At 45.7% G+C, this 21,758-nt stretch overlaps 1 protein-coding gene across 2 annotated transcripts in view; it reads left to right on the forward strand.

The window, feature by feature from the left end:
• Ppp1r21 (protein phosphatase 1 regulatory subunit 21) overlaps positions 1–21,758 on the forward strand; it is a 57,350-nt gene that overhangs the window by 14,062 nt on the left and 21,530 nt on the right. For both annotated transcript variants that reach the window (XM_021217566.2, XM_029531309.1), the window contains exons 3-13: positions 885–1,031; positions 3,048–3,149; positions 4,604–4,768; positions 4,899–4,957; positions 5,826–5,920; positions 10,294–10,346; positions 11,104–11,253; positions 14,645–14,746; positions 14,833–14,921; positions 18,308–18,444; positions 19,423–19,515. In XM_021217566.2, the coding sequence (XP_021073225.1) occupies positions 885–1,031; positions 3,048–3,149; positions 4,604–4,768; positions 4,899–4,957; positions 5,826–5,920; positions 10,294–10,346; positions 11,104–11,253; positions 14,645–14,746; positions 14,833–14,921; positions 18,308–18,444; positions 19,423–19,515 (1,192 nt within the window). The remainder of the gene's footprint in view (positions 1–884; positions 1,032–3,047; positions 3,150–4,603; positions 4,769–4,898; positions 4,958–5,825; positions 5,921–10,293; positions 10,347–11,103; positions 11,254–14,644; positions 14,747–14,832; positions 14,922–18,307; positions 18,445–19,422; positions 19,516–21,758) is intronic.

The following is a 21,758-nucleotide window of genomic DNA, read 5'->3' on the forward strand; positions in this document are numbered from 1 at the left end:
CCATTGCTCAGCAACTTCCTTCTTAGCTCTTTATACACAGTAGCAGGCAGGCAGTAGAGAGGATGTTGTGGAGATTTTTAGGATGTTTAGAGTTCTGAGTCTGTTTTCATGAGCTTGAAAGTGAGCTGCTGAGGAGCAGAGTCTGAAAGTGCTGACAGCAGAGGCTGGGGTGACATGAGTGTGCTGAGGAGATCTGTGGGCTGATGGGCTAGGGGTAACCCCGCAGTACACTTGTTTCTGTAGGCAGGCGTCCTTGGAGGCCAGGTTAGGTTCTGTCCACTGCTTGCCACAAAGAAAGGGGGTGAGGAAGGGGGTAAGGCTTCAGTTAAATTCAGAGAGGACTTACAGACAGAGGGATAGAAATCGATTCCCTGCACTGTTGGTCACTGAGACGTATTGTTATTAAGTCTGGGATTCCTGTGAAACATCCACATTTGTAAATGTGTAACCTGTGGCTCATCTGCTCTCTGTCACAGACTTAACACAGACTTGCAGGCATTTTGTTATAAGTTGCTGACGGTCTGCTATGTCAATATATATTTTTTCTTATTTTATTTGTTTGGCTGGGAGATATTTTTTGTATATGCAAAATAGCTAAAAACGTAACCGAAATGATAAACTTGTAACTTACATTCCCTGAAGCAAGGGTGTTTAATTTTTTTTTTTTTTTTAAAGTTTTTCTGTGTAGCCCTGGCTGTCCTGGAACTCACTCTGTAGACCAGGCTGGCCTCGAACTCAGAAATCTGCCTGCCTCTGCCTCCTGAGTGCTGGGATTAAAGGTGTGTGCCGTCACGCCCACCAAGGGTGTTTAATTTTATGTTGATGGAACAAAGACTTGAAAAAGAAAAACTGTGCATGTGAGGAACTATTTGACTTTGATGTAGGAACAACTGAAAATGAAGGACCAGTCCTTGAGGAAACTGCAGCAAGAAATGGACAGCTTGACATTTCGAAATCTGCAGCTTGCCAAGAGGGTGGAACTCCTTCAAGATGAGCTAGCACTAAGTGAACCTCGAGGAAAGAAAAACAAGGTAAGCTCAGTAGCATCCCCTGTGCGCTGAGGAGAGGGGCGGCCGGCTTCACCAGAGGCCCCGTGGTCCTCTGGCCCTCCAGGGCCCATTCCTCACTGTGTCTGGTCTCACCTGACTCCAGAGGGAGGATGTTCACTGTTGACGCCTCCACTTGAGGGCGTTTCTCTTTCTCTTTGTTGTTTGAGACAAGAACTTTTCATGGAGCTCAGGCTCATCTGAGTCTCCCTGGTGCTAGAGTGACAGGCAGGTGCCACGTGACCAGTTCAAGGGCATTTGCATATAAAGGCTAGTTTTTAAACATTTTGTTAGCAGCAAACATGCACATAATTGAGGTAGTAGCTGAGAAAAATCAATGGAATATCTCATATCGCTCAAAACTCACGTCTTTGTTACCTTAATTCCTGCATGGTGAGTGGTAACTGTGGCTGCTGAAGTCTGTAGCAGCTGGGGCCTCTGCGATCAAGTGCTGCCCGTGCTAGTATTTCTGTACTTAAGAACAAAAGGAAGTGTTAGCGTGTATAGATCTCTGTTCTACAAGTGTGCTAACAGGCTGTGCCGACTGAAAGAAGCACACAGAGACCCTGAAGAAGGATGTGTAGAGGGGAGAACAGTTCTTCTTCAAGAACAATTCCTCTAGAGCTAAACTTAATTTGAATCCTCTGCCTGCTGTTTACAAATCTATGGCTTTGGAAAAGTTGTTACTCTTTTAGCTTCAATTTCTTCATCGGTTAAGTAGGTCTGAGAAATTTAGGTTTGGGGTATTAAATGGGATCACACAAAGTGCCTAAAACTGTATTATCACGTGATATGTTAATTCCTTTCCCAGAGGCATTCATCTGTTTAGAAGGATGCTCTAAGGTAAAGAGGGACAAAGAGGGCTGACCACATACATATCAGAGTCACGAGGAAGTTGTCATGTGCCTGGGATTCCAGATGATCTCTGGGAAGACATAGCCGTCTAGACTCCTAACATGACTATTGGGTGGTTTTGTTTTATTTTTTGAGCTGGGGTCTTATTCTGTCAGCCAGGCTGTTCTGGTATTAAATATGTGGGCTAGGCTGGTTCAGATGTGTAGCAGTTCTCCTGCCTCAGCTTCCTAAGTACTGAGATTGTAGGTGTGAGCCACCATGCCTGGCTAACATATCAGATGCATTCTTTCTGAGAGGTGCCTAAGACTTGTGAGTTAGTCCTGTTGAAGCTTCCAGTTTGGGAACACTGAGGACTACAAATAAGTCATTCCATAATGTGTCTTAATGTATTTTTTGTGTTTTAAATGTGATGGATATTTAGTATCTTTTGGTTTTTTACATAGCTATATTCATCAGCAGTTTGTGTTGGATTAGCAGGGGGACTTCATTCGAAGTGATGAGCGAGATGCAGAAAGGGTGCAGAGTGGGGACTGTTGTGTAAACACAGCGTCTTTGTTAGGTAGCTCCATGCAGTCTTTGTTCTGTGTGTCCCCTGAAACAACTGTTCCTTCTTAGATTTCCTAAATACTGCCATTCTTCTTAGTGGAAAAGTTAATATTGAAAAAGAAAGGAATTTTATTTATAAGCTTAGTTTTTTTCTTGTTTTTTTTTTTGTTTGTTTGGACCCATTTGTTTGTGAACATAAATAAAAAAATGAATGAATGAATAAATAATAAGTGAATGGAACTCCTTAAAGGAGTGTAACAATAGCTCAGACTCTAACGTAATCCCCGACTGAAAGGTCAGGCCGAGTCCAGGTTTTCTGCTGTTCTGTCTTCTGGCATCTCCTGAGTTCATACGCGAAAAATGATGAGCTCATTTATTTTTTTTCTCTGTCTCTCTTTTAAGCTTTCTTACCTTTGGAGTCTTTGCTGATCTAGTTTGGGTCCCATAGGCAATGTTAAGAGATGTACCGTGTGACTTCTGTAGGGATGCTTGAAAATGGTGAATACATAGTTGAGACAAAGGTCATAGAGCTGCTGTGTGCCTTAGCATGTCTCTCTAAAGGATCAAAGTTGTGTGGACGTAACTTGTTCTTTTCATCAGAAAAGTGGTGAATCTTCTTCTCAGTTGAGCCAAGAGCAGAAGAGTGTCTTTGATGAAGATCTGCAAAAGAAAATTGAGGAGAACGAACGGCTGCACATACAGGTGACAAAAAACTGAAGTACAGAGTGACAAGACGGCTCAGTGGGTAGGCCCTGGTTATCAAGCCTGAGGGCCTTACGTCCACCCCTGGGGCTCACATCATGGAAGGAGAGAACCAACTCCCACAGGTTGTTCTCTGACCTCCGCATGGACACTGTGTGTGCCCCCACCCACAATACATAAGTGAGTGTTTGAAGAAGTGGACCTGACAGAGGCTTTGTGAAGAGTGCTTGCCGCTCTCTAGATGTCCCAGGCTCAGGTCCTGCCACCCACTCAATGACTCTGAAATGCCTATAACTCCAGCCCCGGGGATCCTTTTCCTGGCCCCCGAGGGCACTGTTTGCATGTGGTACAGCTACAAAACATGCAGACAATAAACTCATACCCATCAAATACACAAATCTTTCAAAGAAATGGGGTTTTAGCCTGAGAAGTAGAAAAATTAATTTAAATAGTTACCTCATTGTCTGCATGGGGTTTTAATATCTCCTATGTCCTTAAATATGTGCTGTGACTGCGATTGTTTCTTAAATCTCACACATAGCTTGATGTGAATACGCACATGTACTCAGAGTCTTTGGAATAGAATTAGACTAGGCACTTCACCTAGGGACTGATGGGGGGGCTTCTAGTAAGCGGGTTTATCTCATGGTCTGTGGTGTCCAGTTGTTTCCTTGTTCATGGATGGTTAGGTGTTTGGTGGTGGTGGTGGTGGTGTTGTATTTTTGAGGCAGCGTTTCTTGTAGCTAGCATTGACCTTGAGCTCCCTGTGCAGCTGAGGATGATTTGGGATATTAGCTCCCCTGTTTGCTTTCCCAAGTGCTGGGATTACCGGTACGAATCACCATGCCCAACTTTGATAGATCCTAGGGTCCAGGAGATGGCGTGGTGCGTGAAGGTACTTGCTGCCAACACTGACTACAGGAATTCATGTGGCCCCTGGGACCATAAAATGACTCTGCCTTCTAACCTCCACACATGCATACACATAAATAAATTACATGTAATTACAGAAAAATCTTGAAAAATTTGATCTCAGAGCATTTTAAATCTAAGTATTCGTAACTCTTAATTAGCATCAGACTCATTAAGGAAAAAAGCTTTGTAAGTTTTAGGACCAGTGCCTCAGGTGAATTGCCTATGAATAGCTGTTCCAAGTGGAGATTTGCGGGCCTAAAAGAAGGGAGGTACAGGCTTGGGGGTGGGTGGGCTGCTATGTTTTACTGTCCTGTCTGTTGTGTTTAACTCTGAGGCCAGTGGCGCACTCTGTAGGCTGCTCACCTCTATAAAGCAGGGGCAGGAATGTAGACCCCGGTTCCTTCTGTCAGTAAGTGCTCTGGTACCGTCAGCTCACCTCTCACCTCTCGCAAGGCACACTGCAGCCCTGGGACAAGTGATGGCTGCCATCCCTGCTGTGTGCACTGGGATCTTTAGAAGAGGCTGTCTTTTCCTCACAGTTCTTCGAAGCTGATGAACATCACAAGCACGTGGAAGCAGAGCTGAGGAGTCGGCTGGCCACTCTCGAAACAGAAGCTGCTCAGCACCAAGCTGTGATCGATGGCCTGACCCGGAAGTACATGGAGACCATTGAGAAACTCCAGAATGACAAGGCAAAGCTAGAAGTAAGCCCGCTGCTCAGGGTGACGTGTGAAGATCTAGCTCACGCTCCTTTGATTTTTGAGGTGTTGTGTGGGAGCTCAGCTATAGGCCGACCTGTCAACTTTTCTTTTCTTTCCCCCCCGCCAAATTCAGGTAAAATCTCAGACTCTAGAAAAGGAGGCCAAGGAATGTCGACTTCGAACAGAAGAATGGTACGTGGAAACATGAACTCTAAGCAGGCATGAAGTCAGACTCAGCCCAAGGTTCTGTTTCTCTTTCTCTCTCTCTCTCTCTCTCTCTCTCTCTCTCTCTCTCTCTCTCTCTCTCTCTCTCTCTCTCTCCTCTCTCTCTCTCTCCTCTCTCTCTCTTTTCTGGCTTACTCTGAGTTGAGAAGACTGGGGTAGGTTACTGTGGGGTCCTTTTCCCTTCCCAGGGGCCGCAGCATCTTGACAGAATGGTCTCTGCTTGGCCTCAGCAGAGGGTCTGGGAAATCTTACTCTCGGCCTCCTGGACTGGACTGGTATTTGTGTCTCTGACTCTCCTGGGACAGGGACTGCCTAATATTCCTCAGCAGGAAACCTGACAAAGCAATGCCAACTTCTTTATGGTACATTTTGAATAAAATTGAAGTTATAGGATCTAATTGAGAGATTTCTAAACCTCAGAGCATTGCATAGCAATCTGCTAAAGGCATTCATAGTCTTAATGTTTTCTATTTCTTTTTCTTTTTGGTATTTATCTGTGCTAAATGAAACAGAAATCACCAGCCATTGAACTCAAAAAATAAATTGGTATAATACTTAAAAACTGTGCAGCGTTAGTTGAATAAACATGGGTAGTAGAGAGGACATTCATGACTCAGGCTGTGTAAGAGACTGGAACCGTGGCAGACCCCAGCAGTCCCTGGGGCTTTGCCTGGGGCAGGTGCCTCCTGATAGCACCTTTGAACAATTCTCAGCAGGGTGCCCCGGATGTTGGCACAGCTCTCTGACAGCCCGTCTCGGCAGCTCTGGGGGGACAAGCAATCGACGATTCACCGATTGGGAATGATGTGGTTTTGTGGGTTCTTTTTTCTTACAGCCAATTACAGTTAAAGAATCTTCATGAAGATTTGTCAGGTAGATTAGAGGAATCCTTATCAATCATCAATGAAAAAGTCCCTTTCAATGATACAAGTAGGTATTACATAAACGTAAGTTTCTGTTATTTGTATCTTTGAATCTATCTGTGGTAGCCAGTAAATGAAGATGATTTCTAATCTTCTCAGCTTCTCAGCCAAACAAACAAATAAACACCGAGATTGACCCAGGGGAGGGCTCTGCTGGCTCTCCTCATCAGCTGTGGCTCTTACAATTTTTAAATTATCTCCGAAGTGCTCCAAAGCCAGTATTCTTGGGAGATGTCCAGTGTGTTCTTTTAACTGCATTTCTCATATCCCAAGTTGAAACCTACCTGCATATGAAGTGGTGGGACATTTGCATGAGAGAAATTGTTCAGTGGGTTTTGGGGGTATGTACCTATGCCTGCAGTGAGATGTGGGTTTTGGGGTATGTAAGTATATCCACAGTGAGATGTGGGTTTTGGGGGGTATGTACCTATGNGGGTTTTGGGGTATGTAAGTATATCCACAGTGAGATGTGGGTTTTGGGGGGTATGTACCTATGCCTGCAGTGAGATGTGGGTTTTGGGGTATGTACGTATATCCACAGTGAGATGTGGGTTTTGGGGTATGTACATATATCCACAGTGAGATGTGGGTTTGGGATATGTACCTATGCCTGCAGTGAGATGTGGGTTTTGGGGTATGTACGTATATCCACAGTGAGATGTGGGTTTGGGGGTATGTACAAATGTCCACAGTGAGATGTGGATTTTGGGGTATGTACGTATGCCCACAGTGAGATGTATCTTTTTGGCCTGTTAGCTTCTGCCTCTGGGGAATCCCCGTGACAGGAAGCTGTTGCAAAGTCTAACTTCTGCTTCCTCCCATTCCTGGGGATGACCTCGTAGCTTACACATCCTGAAGTGTCTAGAGAGAACTTAAACAGTATTCTGGAACAGCACTCACATGCTGTTTAGATATCAAGCCTTTAGGGAAGAATGAAGTGAAACCCTTGAAAGCAAAGAACATATTTGTTTGGGAAGCCACTGGGATGACTCAGTGGCAGAGGTGCTTGCTGCCAAGTCTGTCACCTGAGCTCAGTCCCCGGAATCCACATGGCAGAGAGAGAGAACCGACTTGGCAAAGCTGTCCTTTGACCCCATCTCTGTGGCAGTCAGGGCTTGCTCTCACCTGCTCCAGTAGATAAATGAGTTTTTAAAAATTAGAAAAATAAATAACATTTAAAAGAAGACATCTTGAAATTTGAAGCCTATAATCAAGTTAATACTTGCTTCCTTTTTCTATAGCTATGTTTGAAATTCAATTTTCAGTTCCCTTAAATTTTTCTTAGAAAAGCCTGGAGGGAAAAGAAGAGGAAAGAGAAGATAAAACAGTGCTTTGAGGGCACACTTGCATCAGCGCCGAGGGGCTGGAGAGAGGGCTGGGCATGAGAGCACCAAGTGCTCTTTCAGAGGCCCTGGGCTCCGTGACCAGCATGCTCACAGTAGCTTACAACTGCATAATGCCAGTTCCGGGGATCTGATGCAGTGAGCATGCATGTGCTACACAGACGTGTATTATGATTGTTTTTGTGACTAATTGTTTATGCAGGCAAGACACACAAGCACATAAAATAATTAAATCAGCATAGGCCATTTCTGTATCAGCAGCCTAAATTTCCCCTTAGCAACAGTGATGTTATCAGCCTCTACGTTAAGGTGAGTGAGGCCAGTGCACCTTGGCTGTGCTGGAAAGCCCTGTAGGTCATTTCCTTGATACTCTATGTATCAGTTAATGAGAGGGTATTGTAACTTTTGGATAATGTGCACTTATCCTTCCTTTTCCAATAATTACTTGTCCCATTTTTAGGTTATTGTCACATCATCTGTGGGTTGGTTGTTTTTGGATATTTAGAACCACTTGGAGTTGTGAGGGAAGGGGCACTCATTCTTGTGGGTGATTGGAGCAACCTCCTCAGAGGAAGTATCTAGACCTGCATGCAAGAGCCAGTTTTTGTTATGTTTTATTTTTTTGTTTGTTTGTTTTTGAGGAGACAGGGAAGAACAAAGGAAACAGAAGCAGGGAATTTCAGAGAGTGTAATATATAGGATGAAAACTGCTGAGATTTCTTGGGAACAGTAGTTAACTGTGGCAGTAGGCTCCGGTCAGGGGATGTGAGGAACAGTGACCAGTCAGTTCTAGGGTAAGGACTTAGGACTTATATACACGGCTTTTAGGTGCGAGGAGAGTTGTTTAGGTGAGCTCTGTCCTGGGATTTGTGCACCTACACGGTTAGTCTGGAGCATAGAATGGGAGGGGAAGAGCGTCTGATCTTAAAGTCCCGAGTGCTGACAGGGAAATGTGGGCCTGAGTGAGCAGGGAGGGACAGAGGATCTGTGGAAGAGGAAAGTGGTTAGGGGAGAGGGAGGGGACAGAGCAAGGGGAGTGCAGACAGAAGTAAAAAGCAGATGGGTCGCTTTCTGTCATGACAAAACTACTTGAAGTTGTCAGTCAAAAAGAGGGAAGATTTGTTTGGGCTCAGGGCCTCGGGATGTCAGTTGGTGGCTCAGACGTGCTGCTTTGGGGCCTGTGGTAAGGCAGAGCATCGTGGTGGTGGCACACAAGGGCAACAGGGAGGCAGAGACCGGAAGGGGCTGGGGTCCCCAGAACCCTCTGAAGGGTTTTCAGTGATGTAATTTTCTGCATGGGATCTCACCAGAACGCTCCTTCCCCCCACAACAGCACTATAAAATGTCACCTGCGCCTTTGACGCACTGGCCTCTGGGAGGTGTCTGTGGTCTAAGCTGTCACTGGAGATGGGGAGCAGGGTGTGGATAGTGAGGTGCACCTGGGCTCCGGGTGATGGAAAGGGTTAACTTTGTTGACTATATCACATAGCTCAGGAGAGAAGCATGCTGGCCCTGATGAGCACTGTGTGGGCCTGGGAACAAGGAGAGTGAGGGGTGGAGGCAGAGAAAGGTCAGGGAGACGGTGCAGATTTTCATGACGGGAAGTGTTTCCAGCGGGTGATGTTGGTCATTGCTGCACTCAGCTGTGGGGAGGTCAGAGACAGTGACTGGAAAGGCAGCTGAGCCTGCTGACTGGATCTTGTGACTTTGAGAGGGCTAGTAATGTTTGAGGGAAGGACTTCTATGTCTACTCAGTTGTTAGCAAAAGGACTCAGAGGTAGATGTTAGGGGACTGACAAAGTGATTGATGCTTATCTAGCCAGTGGGAGCAAAGACATGGGCGAGGGCAGAGAGGATCAGTTACGGGCTAGGTAAAGGAGGGTGGGCTGGATATGGGCTGCATGCCTCCTGTCATACTAGCACTGGGGAGGCTGAGGCCCTGAGAGTGTAGGTTTGAGACTAGCCTGGGATACATAGAAAGACCCTGTTTCAGAGGAGAGGAGGGGAGGGGAGGGAGAGGGGAGGAGAGGGGAGGAATAGGATGAAGAGGAAGAGATGTACTCGGTCTCTTAGTCAGTCAGGAGGAACGGAACTGTTGCTATAGGGCGCAGGAAGAGGATTAGCTGAGCTGTGGACTTCAGGCTCTGATGTGGAGTCAGGGAGTTTAAGAGCACTGTGGGGCTGGAGGTGTGGCTTAGCGTGAAGAGCATGTGCTTCTCTTGCAGAAGGCCCGAGTTTGACTCCCAGCACCCACCTCAGGCAAATGAGGTCTGTGTCCCTCATTGCCTTGTTGGACACCTGCACACGTGTGATACACACACTCACACACCCAGATATTTTCTTTTTAAAAATTACTTTCACTTTGGCTGGTCCTAGCAGACATCGGCGGACATTGATTCCTGGCGTAATTGAAGGCCCCACTGAGGTTATGTTGACTAATGGCAGCAGACCTGCCTCTGGTGTTAGTAACAAAGGGCACTTTTGAAGTGAGAGGCCAGGGGAGCTGAGAGAAGGCAGAGGTGCTGAGGAACAGAGCGGGGGGACTTTCAGAATGGCTTGTCTCTGGCTGAGTGACTGATGTGCTAAGAGGAGGTGAAGGGCATTAGAAACAGTGACAAGCAGTGTGCTGCCTGGCACTGGGCAACCCCTGAGGCAGGTGGCAGCCTGCACATGAAGAGGCTGGAGGAAACTGGAACCACCCAGGGAAGAGAACTGAGGTACTGGGACCAGCAGCATCAGGCTGCGGTGGGTTTGAAGATGTGACTCTGTCAGGGAAGCCGTGTGTTTGGAGGCCAGTGCGGCAGTCAGGCCAGGGTTCTTGTAGAATGGCTGATGACGGCAAGGACATCACAGGCCCCAAGAGCTGCAGGAGTTAAAGAAGGAACAGTTACTGCTTGCTGAGAGACCACACCCCTGTGCATGCCAGCCCGGGCTGTGTTTGTGAGGCCCTGCATCCTGGGTGCTGAGGAAGCTGACTGCAGTTGTCCTTCTTGGGAAGACTGAGATGAGCTCTAATGGCCCTCCTTTTGTTTTGTAGAGTATAATCTGTACAACGCTCTCAATGTTCCCCTGCACAATAGGCGACACCAGGTAAAGGATGGAGTGAGTGTGTTCTTGGTTTCAGCGGGGCGCACAGCATCCCACTAAGTCAAGTCAGTGTTTGCTCTCACGTGCTACTCGCCTCTGTTTCTTTAAACTGTGAACAGCTTTTATTGAGTTCAGGTGCTACTGATTTAAATGTTTTTAATTTATTTTTTATGTTATTTTGGGGAGAGCTCACATGCAGACTGAGGACAACTTGTCTGAGTTTATTTTCTCCTCCTGCCGTGTCCTGGACTCTGACCAGCAGCCTTGGCAGCACCGGCGGCAAGCACCTATTCCTAGGACTATACCAATGATTTTATTTTATTGAAACAGTATCTCACTGCATATCTCTGGCTGGCTTGGAGCTTAGTTTATAGACCAGGCTAGCCTTGAACTCAGAGAGATCCCCCTGCCTCTGCATCTCAGGTTATGGGATTAAAAGCATGTGGCAACATAATAGTACTACTGATTTTTAAACTATTTCTTTCATTTTCTCATATTAGAATTGAGTTATGGAATGTCTTTCTTTTTGAGGCAGGCTTTTGTTTAGGGGAGTAGGCTTCCTAAGTTAACTTGGACAGGAGGGCACCGGGATCCAAGTGGGAGCAAGTGGATGTAGGCCTTCGTGGATCTAAGTGGGAACAAGTGGATGTAGGCCTTCATGGATCCAAGTGGGAGCAAGTGGATGTAGACCTTCGTGGTGTCACTAGGGTTCAAGTGCTTTAAAACAACTGTTTGACCCTATGTATTTTGCATTTTAAAGCTGAAGATGCGAGATATAGCTGGGCAGGCCCTGGCTTTTGTTCAGGATCTTGTACCGGCTCTTCTGAACTTTCACACCTATACAGAACAGAGGATTCAAATTTTCCCTGTTGATTCTGCCATAGACACCATATCACCATTGAATCAGAAGGTAAATACTCAAAATTCCTTTTGTTGCCCTGGACAAATGGGGACAACACATAGGGAATTCTTTCCAGAGTACTTGGGTATATTAGCCAAGTATTGTGGGAGACGGGGAAGAAATTGGAAGTCATGGTCTTTGTGACAACAGAGTATGGCAAATGCAGGGTGTTACGGGATTATTGCTAGAGGAGTTATTAGGAGATTGCAGAGGGAGCCATCGAGAGACACACTGAATGAGGGAGGGAGAAGTGGCCAGCATCCAGTGTGGTCAACGCATGGCAGCCAGTGGGCCAGCATCCTATGTGGTCAACGCATGGCAGCCAGTGGGCCAGCATCCAGTGTGGTCAACGCATGGCAGCAGTGGGCCAGCATCCAGTGTGGTCAGCATGTGGCAGCTAGTGGGCCAGCATCCTGTGTGGTCAATGCATGGGAGCCAGTGGGCCAGCATCCTGTGTGGTCAGCATGTGGCAGCCAGTGGGCCAGCATCCTGTGTGGTCAATGCATGAGAGCCAGTGTGCCAGCATTCAGTGTGGTCAGCATGTGGCAGCCAGTGTGCCAGCATCCAGTGTGGTCAATGCATGGGAGCCAGTGTGCCAGCATCCAGTGTGGTCAGCATGTGGCGGCCAGTGGGCCAACATCCAGTGTGGTCAGCATGTGGCGGCCAGTGTGCCAGCAATCCAGTGTGGTCAGCATGTGGCGGCCAGTGTGCCAGCATCCAGTGTGGTCAATGCATGGGAGCCAGTGTGCCAGCATCCAGTGTGGTCAGCATGTGGCGGCCCGTGTGCCAGCATCCAGTGTGGTCAGCATGTGGCGGCCAGTGTGCCAGCATCCAGTGTGGTCAGCATGTGGCGGCCCGTGTGCCAGCATCCAGTGTGGTCAGCATGTCGTGGCCAGTGTGCCAGCATCCTGTGTGGTCAGCATGTGGCGGCCAGTGGGCCAGGGAGGGGCTGCTGCTCTCATCTGCGCACCTTGACGACTGAGCAGGGTTGGAAGGGGTAAGAGAGGTAGTGATTGTTGTTCTCATTGGTCTCAACTCCCAGAAGTAGCTATAGGACAGGAACTGTGGAGCAGGAAAGCATTGTGGGTGGGGGCTGATGGAGGGCATGCTGAGGGAACTTGTGACTGGAATGTGAAGTCCCTGGAGGGGAGGAATGGGATGAAGGCCAGGAGAGCTAAGTGGCTTTCGTGGAGGCCCAAGGGTGGGCTAGGGCCGAGGCCTTCCCTTACGGAGGCCTGTGCAACGTTTTACCAGTGCTGGCACAGTGGACAATTCCATTTGATTGCTGGGAGGGCATGTTTCTGTCCCATGTGCTGTGGCTGTGGTTCTGTCACTGGGCCAGGACGCCACTGCTCTCTTCCCTTCTGCTGAGGCGTCTGTGGGACAGGGCATATCCAGTTGAGTATGGTGGCTCTTCGGGGTCGGTGTGGCCGAAAGAGATTTGCTTGCTACTCCCCTCAGTTCTTGTGCTTTCTTTTGCCCGCCTACCCAGGCGATTCTAAAAAGGATATAAAGACGCCTGCAAGAGTTTGCTTAACTAAAAAAGCTGAAATGCTAATGAGTATATCGTTTGTCTGACTGGACAGTAAGATACCCTGGACTTAGTTTCAAACAGCAGACATTGGCTATCCCTTGGGTTTTTGGTCAGCTGACTAGGGAGTTGTGGGTCCCGACTTCCCTGTCACTGGGGCAGCAGCCACTGAAGGGGCACTGTCTAGGGGATTTACCCCCAGAGGCTGAAATTTATTTATTCACAAGCCTGGTAAGTTAGTGCTAGAGGGAGGCTTGAAGCCTATTCCTCATGCACCCTTCTCTGGAGCGCTTTTGATGTTCTCATGACACGATACCCCTTAGGGAGTTTGCTTCAAAAGACATGGAAGCTATAGTCTTTTGGGACCCTTGTCTAGCCCCATTGGCATTCCTGTTGTGATTTTGGTCACACTGACTGACCCTGAAACAGTTTGAGTGGGAAGCGTTCAAAGGCAAGAAATAATACATGGATGCCACTGAGGCCAGCTCACACACAATCAGAGCAAGGATCCTGCTGCAGGCTCTACCGGCCTGACACGTGACCTGTGATCAGCCTCGCGCTTCTACTTTGAGGAACTCTTCCTAGAGTGAGTGAGTGTGTGTGTGTGTGTGTGTGTGTGTGTGTGTGCGCGCGCGCGCATGCGCGCGCATGTGCCCATAGTGTAGTACTTCTAGGGTTTGGATATACTCATGTCTGCAGATACCCCAAATGCTCACTAATTTAGCAAAGACCTGGACTCTGAAGATGGGCTTCTTGGATTCCTATTCTAGCTCTGTCATGTTGAGCCAACCTTGGAGCTTTAATTTAATCCCTCCGTGTTGGTTTCCTTGTCTTTAAAATGGGAAAGGGATTTGCCCATTTCCCAGGTAAGATCCATATGAGGTGAATGGAGTACTAAGTGGCTGCATGCAGTGAACACTGGGTAGAAGTTAGCCAGTTACCATCCTGTGTCTCAACATTGCCTCATCCCACAAGTCTGAAGCTCATAAAAATACCTTCTGTAATCTGAATTTGTGCAGAACACCTCATTATTTTGAAGAATTCATTCATTTCTCAGTATTTCATCTTCTGTTGTTTAGCCTGTGAAAGTCCTTCTGATTTTCTTAGAAAGTCTATAATATTGAAGGTTTGGAAACCTTTTGCTAAAAGATGGCCAAAATGTGTAAACTCAATTCTAGAGTTGTAAAGTAGCAGAGAACTCATACTTTACAGATGTGGGCAATGGACTGCAGAGTGCTTGAGCTGTTCAGGACGGTGCTACTGTGCAGTCCCCATAGGTCACCTGAGTGTTGTAGACGGTAGTGCATGTCTATAAGCAGGAGCTCAAACGTTTAGAAGGCTGAGACATTTAGAAAGTGAAACCCTTTGTTTCTAAATTGTTTAAAAGTATAGTGGGGTCCCCCTCCCCATGACGGGATTTAACCCGGAGCCTCACAAATGCTAAGCATACATACTTAGCATACTGTATGCATACTGATATCAGGGATGATAATAAACATTTAACTCGTCTTGATTTCAGTCCTGAAATTTGTTAACCTTGTGTAGTGTATAGAGTAAAGTGAAAAGCTGCCAGGCAGGCTTGTTTTGAACACTGAGGACCATAACACAGAGTCCACTCACCCATGTGCTCAGGGATGCTGGTCCTCTGTGCTGTGCTGAGTCTCCTATTGTTTCTTCAAATGCCTGATTGTTCCTTCATCCTGTCATCCTCTCCAGCTTCCTTGATTTGGATTGGGATGAGGGCCACAGAATCTTATCTGGGGCTTTAGAGGCTTTCCAGAAGAGAGTTAACACACTTCCAGTCCACCTCCTGCATGCTGATGCTAATCTTCCAGCGAATCTATTCAAATGCTTCTCTCTCATTTTCAGTTCTCCCAGCACCTTCATGAAAACGCTTCGTACGTCCGCCCCCTAGAGGAAGGAATGCTGCACGTATTCGCGAGCATCACAGAGGACACGGTGACTGTCCTGGTAATTCCCTCCTTGTTTTACAGCAGAAAATGGGAGCTCTTATTGGCCAGTAACACTTTTAACTGTGAAATTACTTTTTTATCCAGGAGACAACTGTGAAATTGAAAATGTTTTCAGATCATCTAACCTCGTATGTACGCTTCCTGAGGAAGATCCTTCCTTATCAGTTAAAAAGGTATGCTTTCCCCAGAGGCCCGGAGCTTAGGAAGCTGCGGGCTGGACCTGACGCCCTGAGTTAATAAACCAGAGTGGTCAGTCAGTCAGTCACTGTGGTTCTCAGCTGCCTTCGTCTGCTGACTGTTAACATCGCACAAGGTCATAAGTAGTGGTTTCAATAATTGGGAATGCCACATTTTTTTGGAAGAAAAATTTTGGCTTTATGTTCTTATTATTCCTTTGTTGTTAATATCTACATGGGAGTAAGAATATTTAACATCTGCATTTGAATATTAATCCTTAGGTATTTTTGAAATGGTATCTTTATATTGTTATTATTGTTGCCTTACTTAAATTGTAAAGTAAAATCTTTATCTACTCTGGACCTAGGTCCTTTAATATTCTACCCTAAATATTTAGTAACCTTTACTACACATGTTAAATTTCTAGAACGGCATAAAAATGTACTAGAAATTTGATAAAATTTCTTGTAACTTTTTTTTTTTTTTTTTTTTTTTGAGACAGGGTTTCTCTGTGTAGCCCTGGCTGTCCTGGAACTCACTTTGTAGTTCCAGGCTGGCCCCATACTCAGAAATCTGCCTGCCTCTGCCTCCCGAGTACTGGGATTAAAGGTTCTTGTAACTTTTAATACTTTTTTGTTTGTTTGTTTTGAGACAAGATCTCATTATGTAGTCTTGACTGGCTAAAGCTTGCAATGTAGACTAGCCTAACCATGAATTTATAGAGATCCACTGGCCTCAGCTTTCTGAATGGTAGGGTTAAGGCATACACCAGGCCCATCTGGCAAGTTTTAATTCTTTGATATTTGATCTTAAACTAGAAAGCTATCTTTTTCACCTAAGCCTTTTTTTTTTTTTAAATTAAGGAATACAATGTAACAAAAAAATTTCTTGAAATATAAAATATTACAAAATTAGAGACTACATAAGTTTATTGTTGATATTTTTAAAGTAGAGTTTTATTTTTAAGAATTAATACATTTTATGTGACATCTTATTTCTGAATCTAAGCTTTCCAGGTATTTGGGTAAGCAAATGCTAGGGTTTGTGCATATGAGAAGATTTAAACACTTTAAGACAGGGGCTGGAGAGATGGCTCAGCAGTTAAGAAAACTTGGCTGCTCTTCCAGAGGTCCTGAGTTTAATTCTCAGCCACCACATGATTGCTCACAACTATCTGTAATGGATTTGATTCCCTCATTTTAGTGTGTGCAAAAACAGAGCATATATATATATATATATATATATATATATATATAGTGAATAAATTAATCTTAAAAATAAGACTTTAAAGCAGAATAGACAGTACTGGTGTGACTTCTTTGAGAAGACTGCGTGCGTTTCAGAAGCATTGCAAAGTCAGCTTGGCAGTGTACACCCTGAGTCCCACCCTATGGGAAATGGGCAGGCAGATTATAAACTCTAGGTCAGTGTGCAGCATAGTGAAGACTGTGTCTCAGAAGTATTTGTTATTTTACATGGCTATCATTTTTATTCTCTCTCTCTCTGTATTTTTTATGCTCTATATATCATCTGTTTGTCTATCTGTCTATGTATCTAATCACTTTGGGAGCAGAATTGAATAAAGCAGATGACAAGGGGAGAGGAAGGGAGGAGATGGAATCATGTCTTCATGTTAACTTTTCTAGGTTTTGTTTTGTTTTGAGGGTAGAAAACAGAGTTTGGCTGCGTGGCCCAAGCTGCCCCTGAAGCTCACCTTCCTGCCCCTGGCGGTGGGACTCAGTCACAGACCCATGCTTTGCATGTTTTCTAGTTGTGTATGAACCTTTTTACTTGATTACTACACATTGTTAAATAAACATTATTAAGAATGCACATTTAAAGAACTTTATAGTTAAAGTACCTACTTAAAGTTGAAAATGGTAAAATATATTTTTGATAATATTAGTGTACTGGCTAGTTTTGTATCAGCTTGACACAGGCTGGAGTTATCACAGAGAAAGGAGCTTCAGGTAAGGAAATGCCTCCAGGCATTTTCTCAATTAGTGATCAAGGTGGGAGGTCCCCTTGTGGGTGGGACCATCTCTGGGCTGGTAGTCTTGGGTTCTATAAGAGAGCAGGCTGAGCAAGCCAGAGGAAGCAAGCCAGTAAAGAACATCCCTCCATGGCCTCTGCATCAGCTCCTGCTTTCTCACCTGCTTGAGTTCCAGTCTTGGCTTCCTTTGGTGATGAATAGCAATATGGAAGTGTAAGCAGAATAAACCCTTTCCTTCCCATGATGTTTGTGCAGGAATAGAAAGCCTCACTAAGACAATTAGGAACATTTAAATGTGAGCCTATAGTAGCAGCAATACCAGTTTTTGTTTATTTAATTCTCTTTAGGAATTCAGTTAAATGAAATGTCTTCTATAAATAATTTAAGGTTTTTCCCTCTCAAAGGTTCTATGTATTTTTTACTGAACTAACCAACTCCCTCACATAGAGCAGAAAAAAGGCAAGGCAGGCCCCATGTTCCTGTGCCCACTCTCCAGACATCTCTGTCTGCTGTGGTGATCACCACCGTGGTTCACAGAGCAGTTGTGCGCCTGTGTCAGCTGCACAGAGGCAGCCTGCTTCTCCTTCACGCCTTCTCTTGTTTTTCTTACACCGTTTTGTTACCAGCTTTCATCCAAATCCATAGGGAAATGGGACAGTTTTGCTTTTGTTTCTTGGAACTGTTTGACTCTCTTAAAGTTCTGCGAGAGGTCATGGTGAGAAACCGAGTGACACATGTCATACAATCCAGAGGGTGGCTCAGTGGGCAGACTGCTGTTGAGATTCACATGGTGGAAGGGTAGAACCCACTCCTGCAGATGGCTTTCTGACTGCCATATTGATGTGGTGGCATGTGAAGTCACATAAATAACTTTTTCAAAAAATAATTTCAATACTTAACAATGCATTACTCTCATGCTGGAGATTAAGAACACATTTTGTTCTTCTAGAGCACCTGAGTCTAAGTTCCAGCTTCTACATGGTAGCTCACAACCACCCCTAACTCTGGTTCCAGGGCATATTAAACCTCTTCTGGCCTCCTCATGAACCAGACACACAAATGGTACACAGATATATGCAGGCAAAGCATTTAGACAAATAAAAAATTATGTGTGTGTGTGTGTGTGTGTGTGTGTGTATCTATCTATCTATCTATCTAAACATTTAGACAACATTTTTTTATATATATATAAAAGAAAAAAGGAAGCCAGGCATAGTGGTGCACACCTTTAATCCAGAGGCGGAGTCAGGCAGATCTCTGAGTTCCAGGCCAGCCTGGTCTACAGAGCAAGTTCCAGGCCAGTCAGTTCGACACAGAGCAACCCTGTATCAAAAAGACAAGGAAGGGAAGTCAGCAAGGATGCTCACCTCCCAACTCTGCTGTTTCCAGTTTAGAAGAAGAGTGTGAATCTGCCCTCTGCACACCTGCGTTAAGAGCCAGGAACCTGGAGCTGTCCCAGGACATGAAGAGGATGACAGCTGTGTTTGAAAAGCTGCAGACGTATGTCAGTCTCCTCGCCTTGCCAAGTAAGTGAGACCACGGCCCACAGCTCAGCTGGAAGGACTGGAGAGCACAGAAGCTGGAAAGGGTGTGGTTCAGCTCGGGAGAGTGGGCAGAACATAGGGTCTGGGAACAGAAAACCCTGCGTTCAGTGAGCTAGAGTTAGGGAATTAAAGGGTAAGTGGATTTGAGTGCTGTGTTATGAAGTTAAGATAAACTATTGGTCATTAACCATGCATTAAGTATGAATTCCCTTTCTCTCCTCCTCTCCTCTCCTTTTCTCTCCTCTCCTCTCCTCTTTCTTTCTTTTTTTTTTGGACAGGGTTTCTCTGTATAGCCCTAGCTGTCCTGGAACTCACTCTGTAGACCAGACTGGCCTTGAACTCAGAAATCTGCCTGCCTCTACCTCCCAAATGCTGGGATTAAAGGCGCGCGCTTTTACCACAGTTTATTGAGTGAGAGCCACAGGCTTGATAACTTCTTCACTTATCTCAGCTGGGATCATTTCCTTGCTGCTTTTTTCCCCTAGAGCTCAATCTCAGAGCTACAGTTGAAGTGTTGTATCTCAGGACTCTCTGACTTGCCAGGGCTGACAAGGGCCATAACATTCTCAGCAGCACTTGGTCAAGGTAGAGCCTCATCTCAGAGGTGGGAGAGTAGGAGAAGGAAGGGGTCCCTCCCCACTTCTTGGCCATACCTGATCAGAACTTAACCTCATCAGCCAGTGGCTGGGAGAAAGAGGAGAAATCCAGCCACGGAGATAGGAGAGGGACGCCTGTGTGCTGGGCTGTGCCTGTAGGAAGTGGAATTTCTATTGCACTGAGCTGGTGCGGGGGAGACGTGGCTCATTTATGATAGACTTATGCTATTCCTTCTGAGTCGTTACTGATTTTCTCCTCTTGGTTTATTGTGTGTGAGTTCAATGTTTTATGTATATGTCCATGTGTGCATACACGGTCACCTTCTCAGGGAAATGCTCATGGACTTGTGACTTTTTTTTCTAGGTACAGAGCCAGATGGACTCCTTCGAACAAACTACACTTCTGTCTTAACAAATGTTGGTGCTGCTCTGCGTGGATTTCATGACGTCATGAAAGGTGAGCTTTGAACTGGAATCTGAGTCTGTGGAAACCTTCATTTTTGAGATCTTCCTGCATTTTGCTTAAACACTGCCAAGGGTTACAGACCCAGAAAAAGGCTCAGCAGCGTTTGGATTATGCGGAAGTGCACAGCTACAGCCTTCTGCTCTTCCATCTGCTTCACTGCTGAAGTAAACACAGTACCCAAGAGCAGACCTCTGCACAGTGCTCCACAGGAGGTTCACTGTGGTGATCTGCATGGAGCTGTGGTTGGCCCCACCAGACACTCAGCAAAGTCTGTTATGCTCGTTAGAACTCAAGCATGCAGGAATGGTATCCTAGCGCCCCCTTATCCTGAGAATATTTATTTGTCTTTTTAAGACAGCCTCACTATGTCGTCTTGGCTATGTAGATCTCTCTAGATAGCTGAAGCTCGTGCCTTCCTGCCTCTGCTCTGGGATGCTGGGGTTACAGGCGCACACTGTGCACAGCGCCTCACCGGTGGCCTTCTTAGTGTTGCTTAGTGCTGGGGATTGGACCTAGTACCCTAAACATGGAACATAAGTGTTCTGTACTGAGCTACAGTTCAAGCTCATATTTTGGTATCTAAAATGCCTGTTTTAAATCTGGTCTTGTTGAGCATAACATTTAAGAAATAAAAATCTCGGGCTGGAGAGATGGCTCTGTGGTTAAGAGCACTGACTGCTCTTCTAGAGGTCCTGAGTTCAATTCCCAGCAACCACATGGTGGCTCACAACCATCTGTAATGGAATATGATGCCCTCTTCTGGTGCGTCTGAAGACAGGGACAGTGTGCTCACATACATAAAATAAATAAATTAATCTTAAAAAAAAAAGGAAAAGAAAAGAAATAAAAATCTCAGGCATAGTGGCACACACCCTTTAGTTCCAGTATTGAGAGGTAGGGACAGGAGGGTCTCTGAGTCCTAGACCTGCTTGGCCTATATAGATCCCACTATGTCAATAAATAAATAAGTAAATGACTGAATAATAAATAAATGTCTGGTTTAAGGGCCTGTTCAGTTTTCATTTGGCTGCTGGGGAGTGGTGGCAGACGATTAATCCCTGCACTCAGGGGACAGACTCAGAGTGCATCTGAGTTCTACTCCAGCCTCGTCTACAGCATGAGTCCCAGGACAGCCAGAGCTATGCGGAGAGACCCTGTTTTGCCCCCATTGCACCCTCCCCAAAGAAGTGATTGGCCGAGGGTTGAGGAATGTCTTTTAAGGTTCTTCTTGTACTTCCTGAATGATTCTTAGTAATAGTCAGTTTGTCGCTGTGTTGCTTCTAGATGCCGTGTCCCCTCCCCCCTTTCCCTTCTGAGCCTATGGGAAAGGGCAAAGGTACAGGAGCTGTTTGAAGGCTGCGGGACAGCTTAAGCCCCTGGATGGTTCACCACACTGACGATAGCCATTATTTTACAGGAAATAACTTTTTTTTTTTTTGCTGTAAAAATATTTTGTATGGTGTGTAGGAGGGATATACTTTTAATTCATCAGTTACATCCTAAGGAGCCTAAATGCTTTAAAGGCATTAAACGCTTTAGTTTGCACACTTTCTGAAGTCAAGGTGCTGCTGCGTTGCCCAGGACAGAGCTTGCTCGGAGGCCGTGGAGAGGTGGGCTCCTCCGCCCTCGTGTTGCCACTGCTGTTTCTTCTCTTTTTCAGTTTAGTGAGAAAATAATGAGGCTCATTATGACATTTTCAAGCTTGTTTCTACTCTTGAAAATGAATATAACAAAAGAAGAGAAAGGTGGGAAAACAGGAAGGATCCAGGGAAGTGACTACGGGGCCTTGTTGCTAGGGCAACAGTTTCAGTCTGTCTGCTTGCCTACCTCAGAAGCCTGTTGTGTGATGAAAACGCAGAGTGTGTTAACTGGCATTAACAGAAGTATCTCTCTGTTGTTGTTTGGGTGTTTGGTTTGTTTTATTCGGTCAGGGACTTACCCTATAGCCTAGGCTAGTTTCAGAGTAGCCTCAGACTCCCGAGGATGGAATTACAGGCCTGGACCACAGTGCCTGGCAGAGTCTTGGTTTTTAAGACAACCTTCGTTGTAACCTTCTACCCTTCTACCTTTCCCTGAACAATAATAATTGCTTGCTCTAATTTGGATGTAGAGAAGATGTCCAGGCAGGGTGGTGGTAAGTTGCTAGTGTGAAAGGGAAGCATGGGAGTTATCAGAATGTGTGCTGTATGTGGGGTTGCATTGAAGCCGAGGGCTGCAAAGTCACTCAGTGGATG

The sequence above is a fragment of the Mus pahari genome, chromosome 18, assembly GCF_900095145.1.
Source record: "Mus pahari chromosome 18, PAHARI_EIJ_v1.1, whole genome shotgun sequence".
Taxonomy (NCBI): domain Eukaryota; kingdom Metazoa; phylum Chordata; class Mammalia; order Rodentia; family Muridae; genus Mus; species Mus pahari.